Source organism: Protopterus annectens, chromosome 2.part1, assembly GCF_019279795.1.
Source record: "Protopterus annectens isolate FY-2018-M chromosome 2.part1, PAN1.0, whole genome shotgun sequence".
Classification (NCBI taxonomy): Eukaryota; Metazoa; Chordata; order Ceratodontiformes; family Protopteridae; genus Protopterus; species Protopterus annectens.
In genome coordinates, this window is record NC_056729.1 from 945,930,568 (window position 1) to 945,946,988 (window position 16,421).

Genomic DNA, 16,421 nt, shown 5'->3' on the forward strand with positions numbered 1-16,421 from the left:
TGGAATAACAGCCAAGTCAGTTCCGAGATATGGAACCAAACCCACAGTCAAGGATAAGTGAAGATCGACAACACAGATGGAATGTTGCGGTAACACATAATTTCTTTTTAAGATTGGGTCTTGCACTGTAGAAGTGTATAACTGATTTGTCGTTTTCTGGATATCAGAACGTAATCACCAAGCTCCATGCACTACATACATTATTTTCTACACTTTATTTTGATCATTTTTTTTTAACTTTCACCTGCCAACCACACATCTCTGTCAACTTGTCCCTAATGCATATTTTCATATTCTGCAGAATCGTCTCAACTGAATCTTGAGACCTTCACCAGGCTATTCTTATAATGAATCACAATGAAGAAAGCTCACTGCTTCATCGTGGTTTTGAGTCTAATGCCTGTAATCAATATTTTGGAATACTAGGCTCAAGATCAGGTCTTGCAAGAAGTAAGAATGTTCAATATTGGATTGAGGAAACAATGTTAAGAGGACTAGGACGAGTAATAAACACATAACTGTGAAGACTTGGTAAACTGATTCTCAGGCACATGGAGACAAAGGTTGATGTGCTTCGTGTTTCACTGTTGCAGTCATCACACTTGGGTTATCTGCCTGCAGGTAGCCTTCAGTTGGCCCGAATACCAGAGACTTAGTATATCTGCGTCAGATGCTGTGGCTTCTTTTATGATGTCAGGTCGTCAGGGGTATTAAAACAGGCAGCTGATGCCATTACATCAGTCTTTCTTGCAGAGGAGGAGCCAAAGCTGAAGAAGTTCTTCAAAAGATGGAAGAAAAGGCTAAATCTATGCAAACTGTTAAAGAATTCCTACAAGTGCAACCACCTAGATTCTGTAGGCATTGCCCTTCAAAACACTGGTCCTTTCCAGCCCCCTCCAGGCCTTCCCAAACAAGACCCAGGGGAAACAGACCACCCAGACTACAGGCTCAGTGCATGCAGAGATCTAAGCAATGAAGTGCCCCCACCCCTAAAGCAGGGAGTGGTAAGCCACCTCCTTATGGAAAAAGCTCACAATGACTTCTCAACTCTACTTCCCAGCCCTGCCCAATTGCTTGTGCCCTTCATGCAAAAAACTGGATGTCCATTTCTCAGGACCGATGGGTCCTCAACATTGTATCCCAGGGGTACAAATTGTATTTCCATTCACTGCCAACTCCAAGCGGGTTTCCAGAACTTCCTCCAAATCAGTGGACAGAGGCACAAATCCAAGTACTTTCCCTGCTCAATATCAGAGCTATTCAGCCTGTTCCAGTAGAACAGAAGGCAAGGATTCTACTCCAGACTTTTCCTGGTACCCAGGAAAGAGGGCTCTTGGCACCCAATCCTGGACCTTTCAATTCAATACACATTCCTGGTGGTACCAAAATTCAAGATGCTTACCCTGCAACAGCTTCTCCCTATGTTAGCCAAGGATGCCTGGTTAGTCACCCTAGACTTAAAAGAAGCCTATTTGCACATCCCCATAAGGGAGTCTTGCAGGAAGTATCTACGTTTCAGAGCAGGGTCTATGCAGTATCAGTTCTCTGCACTTCCCTTTGGCTTATGTACTGTGCCCAGGGTATTCAAAAAATGCCTGGCTTCAGCCATTGCATACTGCAGGCAAAGAAATATCCAAATTTACCCGTACTTGGATGACTGCCTGATTCAGGCGGACAGTCAGGAATTGCTGCTTCAGCACCTGGCATTTGTAAAAAGCCTTCTAACTTCATTGGGGTACACCATCAACGAAAGGAAATCACAAGTGGTACCCAGTCAAAAGATTGTATTCCTGGGAGCAAGCTTGGACACAACTTCCCAGATGGCATTCCTCACTTCAGAATAACAGGTCTATCTGACAGACTACTTCAAACAAATGGCCACCAGAACCCAGCTATCTGCAAGAACAATACTGCAAGCCCTAGGGTTCATGGCCTCATGTATTCTGCTAATTTCATATGCAAGACTGCATATGAGGAAACTTCAATAGTACTTAAAAAGTCTTTGGTGCCAACATTCTCAGCACCTGGAAACAGTCATTCCTATCATTTTTATTTATTTTATTTTTTGTTTGGGCTGGCTAGTCTAACTGGATATATGTCCATTTTCAGTAGCGGCCCGGGGAGAAAAGCTCCAAGCATTAGCAGTGACAAAGAATACAGTATATAGTAATAGTCAAATGAATTACAGTACATTGTTTACATTGAGGGCCAGATAAACTTGTACAGTTTATCATACCTTGTCTAAAGACAGAGTTTCTTTGGTGGGCAGAAGCATGCAACCACAACAATGGACTGCCTTTTACTCAACCCCATGCCACCCAGACCCTGACCACAGACGCATCAGACTATGCATGGGGGGCTCACATGGCTGGCAAATGTATACAGGGCCACTGGAGCCCAAGTCTAATTCTCCTGCACACCAACCAAAAAGACATGCTAGCTGTACAGAATGCCCTGACAATTTTCAGATACCTACACTTTCCAGGACAACTGCTGATAACAACAGACAACACCACAGTTATGTGGTACATCAACAAGCCGGGGGGAACCCATTCTTACCCACTCTGCAGGTTAGCCATGGCCCTGTGGAACATGGCCTTGGACAACCAAATCCATTTGCAAGCTCAATTCCTGACAGGCAAACAAAACTCAACGGTAGACAACTTAAGCAGAAATCTTCTAGACTCACATGAGTGGAAATTGGAGCCCAGCACCTTCAACCTTCTGATCCAGAAATGGGGGACCCCAAAGTTAGATCTCTTTGCCTCCCCAGACAACCACCAGTTAAGCAAATTCTGCACCAGGAACCCTCACAGTAGGGCCTGGAAGGTGGATGCACTATCCTTTCAATTGGAAAACCTCTCAATCTATGCCTTTCCCCCTCTGCCCCTTCTCTCAAGAGCATTACTCAAGATAAGACAAGATAGGCCAAGGACAGTTCTGATTGCTCCGGACTGGCCACGTCAGCACTGGTACCCACTCCTGCGCAGCCTGACAACGATGTCACCCTGGCACCTACACCAGATCCCAACCCTGCTTTCCCAGCAGGAGTGACAGATTTTGCATCCACAATTGCAAACCCTAAATCTTGCAGCCTGGCTTATTCCTTAAATACTCCACCAGCAACCCTAAGCAAACAGGTGCTGGATGTTATCCTTGAAGCCAGAAGGCCCAGTACTAGGAAATCCTATGCCAAAAAGTGGAAAAGGTATTGTTCTTGGATTCAGTCTAAAGGAAAGACACAGCACTGCCGTCCTTACTACTAATCCTGGATTACCTAGCAGAACTACTCCACAGAGGCCTATCCTTCTCCTCCATTAAGATCCATGCCTCTGCCATTTCGGCTCATTACAATACTGAGCCACCTCTATTCTCTCACCATCTCATCAAACAGTTCCTGAGAGGGGCAAACAACTTAAGGCCATCAAGGAGAACACCCACCCCTGCTTGGGACCTTAACTTTGTACTGGAAAAGCTAACACTTCCCCCTTTTGAACCTGCTGCTTCAGCAGAGTTAAAATTCCTCTCTTGGAAAACAGCCTTGCTTCTAGCCATCACTTCAGCTAGAAGAGTGTCTGAGTTATAAGCACTGATAGCTGTAGAACCCTTCATTATTTTCCATGCTGACAGGGTTTCCCTCAGGACTAACCCTTCCTTTATGCCAAAAGTGGTGTCCAGTGTGGCTCTCAACCAATCCATCCATTTGCCAACCTTCTTCCCTACCTTCTTCCCTAATCCTCAGAATAAAGGGGAAATGATCCTGCACTCTTTGGACGTGCACAGACAGCTCAGGTTTTACCTTGATAGGACTAAGCCTTTCAGAAAATCTGACCAGCTTCTAGTCAGCTTTGCAACAGGGGCAGAGGGCAAGACCATTTCAAAACAAACCATTTCCAAATGAATAGCACACTGCATCCATTTCTGCTACAAGCACCATGGAAAACCAACCCCTCAGGGGGTCAGAACACATTCTATTAGGGCTACATCAACCTGTACAGCATTTTTCAGGGGAGTCCCTACCAGGGACATACTGGAAGCTGTTACTTGGAGTTCTGTGCACACCTTCACCAAGCATTAACACCTGCCTATCTTTTCCAAATCCAGGGCAGGATTTGCTACAGCAGTCTTGCAAGGCCTACCAGCCAACCCTAACTCTTCTTGACTGCCTCCACCCTTCCTCAGCTTTGGGAATCAACCCAAGTGTGATGATTGCAACAGTGAATCATGAAGAACATAGTATAGTTGTGTACACTTACCATAAATGTAGATGTTGGAGTGTATTCATTTTTGCAGTCTTGGTTTCCCTCTCTCCAGCTCCCTGGTTTTCTCTATCTCTTTATCTCTCCTCTCTATGGCTATTCCTACTGGTATTGGTATTTACTTTTTACTGGTGGTGTTTTCCACACCATTTCCTATCTCCCTGTTTGGGGGTTCCTGACATTTGTGGAAAGAAAAACTGATGTAATGGTGTCGGCTGCCTGTTTTAATACCCCTGATGACCTGACTTCATTGAAGAAATGACAGCATCCAATGCAGAAATACTAAGTCTCTGGTATTCGGGCCAACTGAGGGCTACCTGCAGGCAAATAACCCAAGTGTGATGACTGCAACAGTGAATACACTCATACATCTACATTTATGGTAAGTGTACAGAACTATACTTTCTGAGCCTTTTCTTTCATCCCAGTAACTAGTTCTTTCAGTTGTGTATGTAGAGCATAGAGTGTGGTGATTACACTCAAATATCCGGAAAAGGACAAATCAGAAAAATGCTTCTGTGTAGTTAGAAAAAACAAACATTAATGCAAGAATATCACTTTATGAAAAAAAATTCAAATGCAGTCATTTAATGAGTGAACTATATTTTTCTTGAACTTTGGTCACAAACAAAACAACAACTAGTTGTGGTGAATGTAGCTACTTATCAGTCAACTTTTATTTTGTGTGACATTTTTTAATTGTTATTTTTCAGACATTAAATTACATGCTTAAAAGGACACAACTGCTAACCAGGTAAGGACATTTCACAGCATTTTCATTTTATTTTCTTATTAGAATACATGCTTTGTTGTAATTTAATTTTTCATTAGCCAGTTTGTCATTAATACAGGATCCTCCACATGAGCCATGGGTTTGTAAATTGTAGTTAAAGGACCATTACGGGCAACTGATGAAAAAACATGTATTCTTTATCTTGCCATGAGTTACTGAACCTCTCAAAGCTCTGCTTTCAGCAAAATAAGTACTCATTTCTAACTTTATCTTTTTTTATCCTTATATGCGACTGTCGTGATTCCTTTGGAAAGCTAAATCTGTACCATAATGCACATGTTGTAAGAATAAGTAGCCCTACCATTGTTGTCAGACTAAACTTAAATCCACTTAGAAACGAACGCTTAAAAAAACTGCAAAGTTTGAGATACTGCAGATTGTGTGTCACTGACTAGTCTGCATGAGTTTTACAAATGTTCCTACTGATGTTATGCACATTCTCTGAAAGAAGCTTGCAAAACTGTCAACAAATTACTGAGATATAAAATACAAAGCGTAGTTTTGGCAAGTTTCATTTCCTCGCCAAGTTACTTCTCCTATCTCCCCTCCTTCAATGAGCTAGAGTCACACATTTCCAGCTTGGCTAGATTCAACTATTTTTATTTATTTTATTTATTTGAAGTTTGTTTGCCAGGATGGTCCACTGGGCCAAATGAGCCCATTTTCAATGGAGTCCTGGGGAGAAAGGCTCCATAGATACAAAATATAAAATATATTAACTTTATAGTCACCTTTGCATGACAATATCCATCAAATAAATCACAGCCTGGTGTGTCACTAAAACTGTTCCATTTGTCTTTTCATTTCTGAATAGCATTTTGTAGGAATTATTTCTAAATAGCACATATATCAAATTAATCCAGAGTTTAAGTTAATCTATCCATTTCTTAAAATGTGCACAGTAAAATATTCAATTTGAATTGCATTCTGGTCATAGCTGTCATCAAATCTGAACAGAATCGGGGACAAATCCAACTGTTTTATAAGGTTAGTGCTAATAACTGGAGCCATTGACAGAATAAGAGAATGTGAATTAATATTAATATTCTGAAGTAGAAGAAGTCTAAAACTCTAAATTATTATCATTATTTATTACGTATAATTGACCACCTTTTCTCGAAAAGTCATCAGTTTTAGTAGGGATTAAGAGGGACACAGCTAAAATCTGAGTCAAAATCAGGGACGTTTCAGAGGTATGATTTCTGAATGACAACATGGTTATCTTTGCAGTTATTCTGTTGCAACATAAGCTGATCTATGGCATTTAATGCCAAGCATTACATAACAATGAAACAGTTCTCGGTTTCTTCCAAACAATGACCTCCCAAGCTTCTGATGTGATCCAGTACTTTCTGTTACTACTGCTTTATGTAGTTTGTCATAGTTGTATACTTGTAGCATATATTTCATCCTCTCAGTAACAGAATCATGGAGAAAACTTCCAAATCAGATACTTTGAAAAATAGCAATACTACTGATTAAGTAAGCTTACGTGAATTAGTATTCATTTTCTGAAGAAAAAAATCTTTAATTGCAGTGAATGTCATTATTTGTTCATGCGAATCTAACACCTTTTTTCAAAAAGCTTTATGGATTGTAGTCTGTCAGAGCAAAAGTATAAGCCAAAATTAGTGATGCTTCTGGGGTACGCTGATAAGCAACCCAAGACTCCTAATCATCTGTTCTTCAATGCAAAAACCCCAAATCAGACAGGCATGTACATACTTCATGACACACATGGATTGAAATGCTACCTGCAGCTGTAGCAGTGATACCATACTCCAAACAGGGCAGTCAAACAATGTACTGACAAACACAGGTGCAATGTATATGCCTCAGTCAGGCAAAAAAGAAATCACTAGGGACTACACTGAGCACAATTTTACTCTTAATCTCTTCGTTTCACAATGCATAACTTTCACACCACACTTACAAAGGCACACCTTCACTCCCCACAAACACACAGCCAACCACACACACATGACATACCAGTCAACTTTGAGGCTTTTCCCACCTCTCTGCAAAACACTGCTGTAATAGCGTGATTGGTGGATGTTAGCTCAGAACTCCCATCCCTACCTACTGGAGCCAGTCCACTGCACTTACAGAAGTGCCCCCCTAAGCATGGCAGCAACAGTCAGTACAGATTTATTCCATTGTTCTTTTACACCGCGCACACACACACACACACACACACACACACACACACACACACACACACACACACACACACACACACACATGATACCTGGTTAGTGTAGGGAAATTTGTTTGTTCGATGTCACTACCTGCTACCCATTACCTTGTCAACACTTGTCAGTCCACAGCTGCAAATCTTGCTGTCCAGCTAGCAGGCACACACACACACACACACACACACACACACACACACACACACACAGAGGTGAAATAGTGTCATTTTAAAAGGTTCTCCTGATTTGTGCCACTGACCCATTATTTTTGGCTTGGTATGCAATTCTTAAGCAAAAGAAGTTGAGATGTATGAATACATGGTGTTAGTAAATATTATGCTTTAAGTGCTGCAGTGTGGATGGTCACTGTGCTAGAGACATTATATTGATAATTAACTGTTTGCACTCAAAATGAAAATGAAAGTGTTTGCAATAACTACATTTGTGTTGTGTTTTGCATCAGTGATATGAAATAGTAAGTAGTCATTTATCTGTAGTAAAATAAGCCATTTACTTCTTCCGTATTACATCCAACACCAGGAATTAAGTGTAAAGTGCAGCTGTGCTGTTAATCTGTCATGCCTTTTATAATATATTTTTTAGTTCCTTTTTTCTTTTGTGTGTTGGGGGATTGATGCATTTTGCGATTCGATCTGCTGATTAGGATAACTGAAGTAAAACCAGATGAAGTTATGCTGCAAATCATCATTATTTTCAACTACAAATACTATTTGGCTTTCATTCTTTTAAACTAAGCAGCAGATCAGTGTCACAAAACCAGAAAGCCAAACCAGAATGGCATTTCCTGACAGCACAAGTATCTTACTGCTCTTCCTTTTAAATAAATTAAAGACAGATGCACATATTAATTACTTAAAGTTGCTTTTCTATTACTGTTATAACAAGAAATGGAGTATCAATATTCATTGTACAGTAAATCTTCAAATCAAATCCATTAACTTCCTGATTCTTTAAATAAATATATGTGAACATGTATCAAATAATGTATTTATTAGTAAGTTATTCTTGAATTAATTATTAATGTGCAACACAGTAAATAACTTTCTTAAAAATAGATTTTAAATAGACTGATTATAGTAAGATAAAATGTTTAACTTACTTATAGATTATTCATGTTGTCGCACATTACTGATAGACTGAAGTATACAATATGTACTTAACATAGAATCTGATGTTGTTAATCTTCTTCCCATTCGTCACTGATGGGTTCGGTTCCGAGCCCTCGGAACCGAGTTGGCCTAATACCAAGCTCGCATACACCAAAAACTCTCGAACTAAGCTGCTACCCACAATGCCCTTCTCCCCAGTTACCCCAGATCTCGTTTGCTGCGCAGCCATATAGCAGCATTTCACCGAGCTCTCCAGCTGTCATATTTTTATAAACTTTTACTGTATTTTGAATTTTTTTCTGATGTAACTCTTTTTCTACCCTATTTCTATATCTAGCTCTACCCTCTGGGTATTTCTCAAACCATCATTGGTAATGCCGTCTCCTACCCTTGTGGTATCCTTGATACCATCGTTGGTATTTCTCTCTTTTTCGTCTGTTCCTTCTCAGTATTTTATTTGGTTGTGTATTGGATATGTCTGATAAAAAAGGGACTTCGGGGTTCAAACATTGCACTTCCTGCAATGGCAAACTCCCCAACAGCGACTTACATGAAGATTGTGTCTATTGTCTGGGGGTTTCCCACCTCTCTGTGAAACCTCCTTGCCAGATTTGTCTAAGCTTTAGTCAGTGGACGCTGAATGAGAGGAAAAACAAGCTTATCTTGAAAGGCATACTACCCTCACCTTTCTCAGAGGCCCTTTCTGTGTCGGAGGTCTCAACCCCTCCATTGAAGGACAAGAAATGTCCACTTTCTGATCCCTCTTCACCGGCTGGTGATAAGGGTAAGTCCCACAAACACAAGGCCCACAAGTCTTCTACAGAGCATAAGATTGCTCTCTCGGCTCTGACTATTCTGGTTCCAAGATCAGCTCCAGTTTCCTCTGTGGACATTACCATGACTTCTGCATCGGCGCCGCCTTCGACACTGACATCTACGGTACTGACCTCAACTACAGTAACTATGGCTCCAGCATTATTGTCTTTGGTAGCCTCGGCACCGAACTCCCCCCTCACCGCACTGAAGTCAGTTCCAACGATCACCTCGGAAGCGATAATAACTTCTACTCCAAGTGTTTCTTCGGTGCCGAGTCCTTTGTCAGCACCGTTAGCTCCCCTATTACTTGTCTCGAAGTTGGAATCTTCGGTGCTGACAGTGCAAACACCACGGATCCAGTACTCCCCTTCATTGGACCTGTTTTCAGGCCAGGCTTATAGCCCTTTTTTGGACCGACCTGACTCCCCTTCTAGAGTGTCTGTAAGGTCCACCAGGAGTCTGTCTGAATTGGATGTGGTGCCCCTTTTGGATCAGCTGTTGACAGCCAGAGGTATTACAAATTTTCCAAAAACCCATCCCACTTTGGTATTTGGATCTGTTGCTCCCATGACTACCACTTATTTTCTTCCCACAGATCCTTCGGTTCCAAGGCCCATAGTTTCAATGTCCTTGGTGGGAACCCTTTCCTCAGTGCCGACAGTGACTCTCTCTGAAGTGTTGAGACCCCCCCCCCCTTTGGGTTTCGGTTCCTATGGAGCTGTCCCTTCCTCAATCTCTTGGTTGGGGGGGTGGAGCCCTCTGTTCCCAGTATGGTACCAAGTTTTTTATTGGTTCTGTCCTCGGATCCGGGGGTGGTGCCCAACCTATCTTGCTTGAGGCTCCATCCCCAAGAGCAGGCCGCGTGGAGCAGGGTGTGACCCCAGTTCCGAGATTGTCTTACTCGGTTCTGGGCTCCCATTCCTCTTCAGGCGGGCCAGCTTTCTGAGTGATGGAGAGGGTGCGTGCTTCTGGAAGCGCTTCTTCTGCATCGGATCTTCCTCCTGCTCCCTTTGAGCTACAGCTACCATGGGCCACCTCGACAGGACACCAAGAGCACAAACCTCAGGAAACCCCTGTCCAGGGTCCGAGTCTTCTTCAGACATTCCCAATGAAGAACCCCATCGGAAGAAGGTGTGTAAGAGGAAACACCTTGACTCCACAGAGGAGTCCCTCACTGAGGATACAGATTACAATGATGGGATAGGGTCCCCATGGTCACCCCCTGATGATGTCTCCTTTGGAGACATCCTGGAAATATTAAGGCAGAGGGGTGACTGGAAGCCCTCCAATCCTTCCTCAAAGGAGTCCGTCTTTCTGCAGGCTTTCTGCTCTCGTCCTTCTACTTCTTGGGTGACCCCACCTGCCGACGAGTTAGTCCATCTCATCGCGCAACATGCATGGAAGAACCCTGATTCTATTGAGGCCATTCCCTGGAGACCAAACAAGATTCTTTCCCCACCAGAGGTGCAGCCCCACTGGTCTAGAGGATCGCCAGTAGATGCTATGGTGGTGTCGGTGGCCACGAAAAAGGACCTTGCGGAGGAAAGTCCTACTGTCCACCCACCCAACAGAGAGTCCTGGATGGTGGACAGACTAGGAAAGCAAGTTTTTGCTTCAGCGACCTTTGCATTCAAGTCTCTGAATTACTTGGCACCTTTTACGAGGCTCCAAAGGGATCTCATCTCTGAACTTTCTTGAGACCTCACGGGTCAAGTTTCTGACGGGGCACGCAACAAGGTTGCTTCTCAGCTTGCCACCCATGAGTCTATTTCCAACTCGTCCATGAGTTTGCTGTCCCATGCAACCACAGGGGTGGCTAGAGCTGCGGGTGCAGGCGTAGTTATGCAATGCCATGCCTGGATGCACATTTGTGACCTCGTGGACTCCTTCAAGTCCTTCTTTTTGAATGCCCCTATCGAACCATCTGCTTTGCTTGGTTCTAAAGTGAAGGGCACACTGGCCAGGTGAGAACAAGATGGAAAGACCTTATCTGCCATTGGCCCATGTTTTTCCAAACCTCAGCATTCTTTTTCCAGGAACCAGAGGAGTGGGAAGATATGGCACAAAAAATCTCAAGGCCCTTTCCGCAGTGTACATGGTGAGGATTCCAGCAGAGGCAGAGGGGGTTCCAGTGGTGGAAGACGCCCCTTTAGGGGCAGAGGGAGTCCCTGAAATCAAGACTCCAGGGATTCTTTCTACAGATGATCTTATCAGTGCTCCTGAGGCATTGCCTGATTGCTTTCCTCTGGAAGCAGTCGGGGCTCATTTTTCTCTGTACCAAACTGACTGGCTCTCTATTACAAATGATCAGTGGGTGCAGAGAATAATTTCCAGATGCTATTACATCCCTATAATATCTTGCCCAAAACCTTCAAAGTACCTTCCCGATGTTCCACCTTGTCAAAGGGAAGAAGCAGCTTCAGAGCTAAGAAAGCTGTGTCAAAAAAAGAGTCATCCAACCAGTCCTCTCAGACCAGTGCGGATCCAGTTTCTAGGTTCATAGGTAGGTACTGGGCTATCTGCCCAAAGGCATTTATAAGCCTAGCCAGAATGTGCTGGCTTTCGCCACCACAGCAGAGCCATTGAAGTGATCCCTGGGGTAAACTTTCTGTTTCTCATCCACTCATCAAGGTTTCTCTTGAAGAGGGTTAGCGAGGAACTCTGCCTAATGTAGATTGAAATCTTGTTCCAGAGCATGGGAAATCTTTGGGACAGGAATCTATCCCTCCAGCACATCCTATTTATTGTTGCAGTGAGGTTTAGATCCCTGGAGCGTGTGGCTCGAAGGGATATGGTTTTCTTTAGGTGGAGCATGTCCATCAATTCTGGGTTGGACATGGCCTTGTTTTTCAGGTAGAGATCACCTCTGAGTAGGCGGTATGCAACCGAGTACAGCTGGAGTTTCTTCAGTCAAGCTGCATAGGGCATCTGCTTGAGGCCAGTGATACTCTTGGTGAGGTACTTCTGTGGTCTTTCCAGTTGTTGCAGGTGTTTTGTAAGGTACATCCCAAATGAATCATTGTACTCTATAATGGGTCTAATGAGTGATGCGTAGAGGGGTCCAATGACCTCTTTCAATCTGGATGCAAACCCATTTGTGATTAGGTGGGCCACATAGAAGGATTTTCTAACCACTTTGGCAATATGATTATCAAAGGAGATGTTACTATCAACTTGGGTCCCCAGATCCCTTATTATGTCTTCCATATTTAAGAGGCTACCACCTATGTGGTAATTTGTGGGTACTTTGTTTTTTCCAAAGGGGATGACTATGTACTTTTTGGCATTTAGCTTGAGGCCATGGTTTTGACACCAGGTATCTGTCTCGGTGAGACCCTTTTGGAGGATGTCTGTGTCAACCGGAGAGTCAATTATAGCCCCTAGTTTGCAGTCATCTGCGAACTTGGTCAGCCATAGTCCTCCTATGCTTGTCTGTACCTCTGAGAAGTATATGCTGAACAGGAGGGTTCCTAGGACTGAGCCCTGGGGAATGCCACTTGTAACCGGTTTAGAGTCAGACCTAGCTCCCCCGACTCTTACCATGTGGGTTCTGTCTGTAAGCCAGTTGGCAGCCCATCTCGTGACATAGGGGTTTATTTTCAGGCTGGTGAGCTTGTCTATAATACCTGAGTGGGGAATGGTGTTGAAGGCCTTTGCGAGGTCTATGTAGGCTGTGTGGACCACCTTTCCCTCGTCTACAGCCTTGGTAACTGTCTCAAAGATGTCCACCAGGTTTAGGAGCCATGATCTGCCCTTAACAAAGCCAAACTGGGTAAGGTCCAGTGTTTGGAGGTTTCCAGTGTCTCTGTTATTGAGATCCATGATGGTGCACTCCATAGCTTTGCAGACCAAGCTAGTCAGGCTTATAGGGCAATAGTTCCTGGGGTCCGTTGTGGCTCCACCTTTGTGGAGCGTAATAACCATTGCTGTGTGCCACTCTGTGGGCACGTAGCCTGTGGAGAGGCTGAGTTTAAACAGTGTGTTTAGGTGAGGGGTTAGTTCATCTTTGAGCTTGTGTAGAACACAGCCTGGAACACCATCCGGTCCCATTGATGCTGGGGTTTTGGCTTTGGAGAGGGCTGTTTTAACCTGAGTGTCTGTGATTTCAGGGGCACTACATTCTTCTGGTATAGTTATGGGCCCTTTTGAGTGAGAGTGAAGTTTGCACTGAACCTGTCTGCCAGGATGTTGGCTATATCAGTCGGTTCAGTGTATTTTGTGCCATTCTGCACTAACTCTGAGCAGATCTGAGAATTGCCACTTAGATTCTTGGCATAGCTAAATAATGCCTTGTGGTTATCTTTGGAGTCCATGGCAATTTTTCTTTTGAAGCTAGCCTTGGATGATTTTATGAGAGGAATGTAGTTTCTTGCTGATACTGATCAGGTATGTTTTCCCTTCTTGGGATTTTACTCTTTTCTGTGCTAGTTTCCTCCTCCTTTTGTATAGCTTGTTTATGGCAGGGGTCCACCAGACTGGTTTCCTTTTCTTGGAGGAGTGAGTCTTGGTTTAGTTTGGGATAGCACAATCCATGCATTCTTGTAGGTGCCGGTAGAGTGCATTAGTAAAGGATTTTGCAGCTTGGACAGCATTATCCTTTAGCATGGGGGCCTTGAAACTTCCCACCTCGGTCTTAAGTAACGTGAAGTTTGCTTTTGAAAAGTTTTTTATGGTGGTTTCTTTGACTGGGGGTGGTGGCAGAATGTGGCTATCCAGAGTGATTAGTTTATGGTCAGATTTAACCAGCGAGGGGTTGACCTCCAGTGTGGAACACCGGTCACCCATGTTGGTGATGACCAGGTCCAATATGTTGTCACCTCTGGTGGGGGTGTTGACCAGTTGATCCAGGATGTTTGAGTTTATAAATTCTAGGAAATGTTGGGCAAGGGAGTTTGTACTTGAGTAGTTCTCCCAGTTAATGTTTGGGTAATTGAAATCACGCAATATCAGGGTGTTTGGTAGGACCTTTATGTTTCCCAGTGTTTCCAGGAATGTGGAGTGGGGGTCCTGGGACATGGTGGGTGATCTGTAGCAATCTATAATTTGAATAGCAGTTTTGCCCATTGTTAGTTGCACGTGGATGATCTCTGAAGCATCGTGCTGTGCCACTAACCTGGAGGTGTGGGTATCCTTGATGGATATGGATACTCCCCCACCTTTTGTATTTCGGTCCGGGTTTTGTGGCCGAATTGTATGGTATGAGTTGTAGCCTGGTAGTGCTGGGGTGCTCTCTGGAGCCTTAAACCAGGTTTCTATTACTGCACATATATTGATTTTCTCCATACTGAGGAGTGCCTCGAGTGCGTGCATTTTGAGGTTTAGAAATCTGGCATTGAGTAACATTACCCTCAGTTTTTTGTGACTTCTGCTATTCTACTCAATATTCTTTATGGTGCCAAAAAAGATGGGGGAATGGAGACTCATTTTGGATCTCAGCCAACTAAACAAGTCAGTGGTTCATACTAAATTCCGCATGGTCACTATACAATCCATTCTCCCCTTTCTTCGCGAGGATGTTTGGATGTTCTCGATAGACCACCGGGATGCGTATTATTACATTAAAATGGACAAGTGCTCCAGGAATCTCCTTCGCTTCCAGCTAGGAGCCAATCATTACCAATTCAGAGCCCTGCCATTTGGTCTCTTGACGGCTCCCAGAGTGTTCAGAATATGCCTAGCAGTGGTAACAGCTCATCTGAGACTTCAGAGATTCCAGGTGTTTCCATATTTAGATGACTGGCTCCTCTTCACCCCCGTCAAGTGCCTACTGATCATGGCCCTCCACTACACTCTCTCACTGGCAGAGTTTTTAGACATCACAGTCCATTGGGAAAAATCCAATCTTCATCCTACCCAACAATTGGAATTTATAGGAGCAGTGTTCAGTACTCAAACAAGCCAAGTTTCTCTCCCACCTCACAGGCTTCAGAGGTTAAGATTACAAGTACAAGCGATACTGTGTCAAAGGAAGGTGTCAGCAACAGTAGTTCTACAGGCTCTGGCGTGGTCTATGATGGCAGCCATCCCGATTGTTCCTCTAGCAAGATTGCATATGAGACTGTTACAATGGCTCCTTTTGTCCCAGTGGGTGGCAAACCTTCATCCTCTAAACTCACAGATCCTCATCACCAATTCCTGCAAGCAAGATCTTCTTTGGTGGATGAGGACAGATGAAATTCTTTGGTGTCGCCCCTTCCAGACTCCTCAACCCAACACCACGGTGACCACGGACACTTCCCTGATAGGGTGGAGGGGCACTTCTAGGGAAAGACAGTCCAAGGCATGTGGTCCAGCTTGGAGGCCAACTTGCATATCAACATTCGGGAGTTGAGAGCAGTACTGTTGGTGTTGCAGGCACTTCATCCTTTTCTTCCAGTGGGAACAATTGCAATCCAGTCACACAATATGTCAGTAGTCTGGTACATAAACAAACAAGGAGGGACCAAATTCTACCCCCTGTGTCGAGAGGCCATAAGAATTTGGCACTGGGTGATAGCTTTCAGCCACTTTCTTATAGCAATTCATATCCCGGGGAGCTGCAATGTGATTGTGGACAGGCTGAGCAGATGCATCCTCCTTCCACACGTGTGGTCTCTCAATCCAAATGTGACGGCAGACATTTTCAGCCGTTGGGGCCAGCCTTGCTGCAGTCTTTTTGCTTCCCCTTTAAACAACAAATACAGCAGATTTTTTGTCCTTTTTCCCCCAGAAGGTGAGTCACTGAGAGATGCTTTGAGTCACGATTGGCCCACGGGTCTCCTCTATGTTACGCTCCAGTTCCTTTGATACCCCAATTTCTAAAGAAAGCAATTCGGTTGAGATGCAAAGTGATCCTCATTGCCCCATTTTGGCCTCGACAAGTGTGGTTCCCCTTCCTCTGGCCTCACCTATTACAACCTCCATGGATCTTGGACACTCATCAGGACCTAATCTCTCACCCCTAAGGGTTGGCTCCTCCAAATCTGTCCACTCTCAAGCTGACAGCTTCATTTCTCCACTTCCGTTAGTCACCAGGCAGGAAACCCTCTCCTCACCCGTTCGTGATACTATTCTGGCCTCCCATAAACCATCCATCAGAAAACTCTACAGAGGTAAGTGGAAAAGGTTTGCTCTCTGGTCTAATAATCAGATGCTAGACCCCTTTTCAACTCCTGCATCTGTTACACTTCAGTACCTTTCTGAGTTGTTTGACAATGGAGCATCAGCTTCTACTATTCGAGTCAACTTGGCA

At 44.0% G+C, this 16,421-nt stretch overlaps 1 protein-coding gene across 1 annotated transcript in view; it reads left to right on the top strand.

Moving 5' to 3' along the window:
- The window catches only part of LOC122794923 (probable ATP-dependent RNA helicase DDX60), a 2,818,219-nt gene that overhangs the window by 1,828,559 nt on the left and 973,239 nt on the right, over positions 1–16,421 (top strand). Inside the window, exon 27 of the mRNA XM_044063516.1 lies at positions 4,973–5,013. Within this exon, the coding sequence (XP_043919451.1) occupies positions 4,973–5,013 (41 nt within the window). The remainder of the gene's footprint in view (positions 1–4,972; positions 5,014–16,421) is intronic.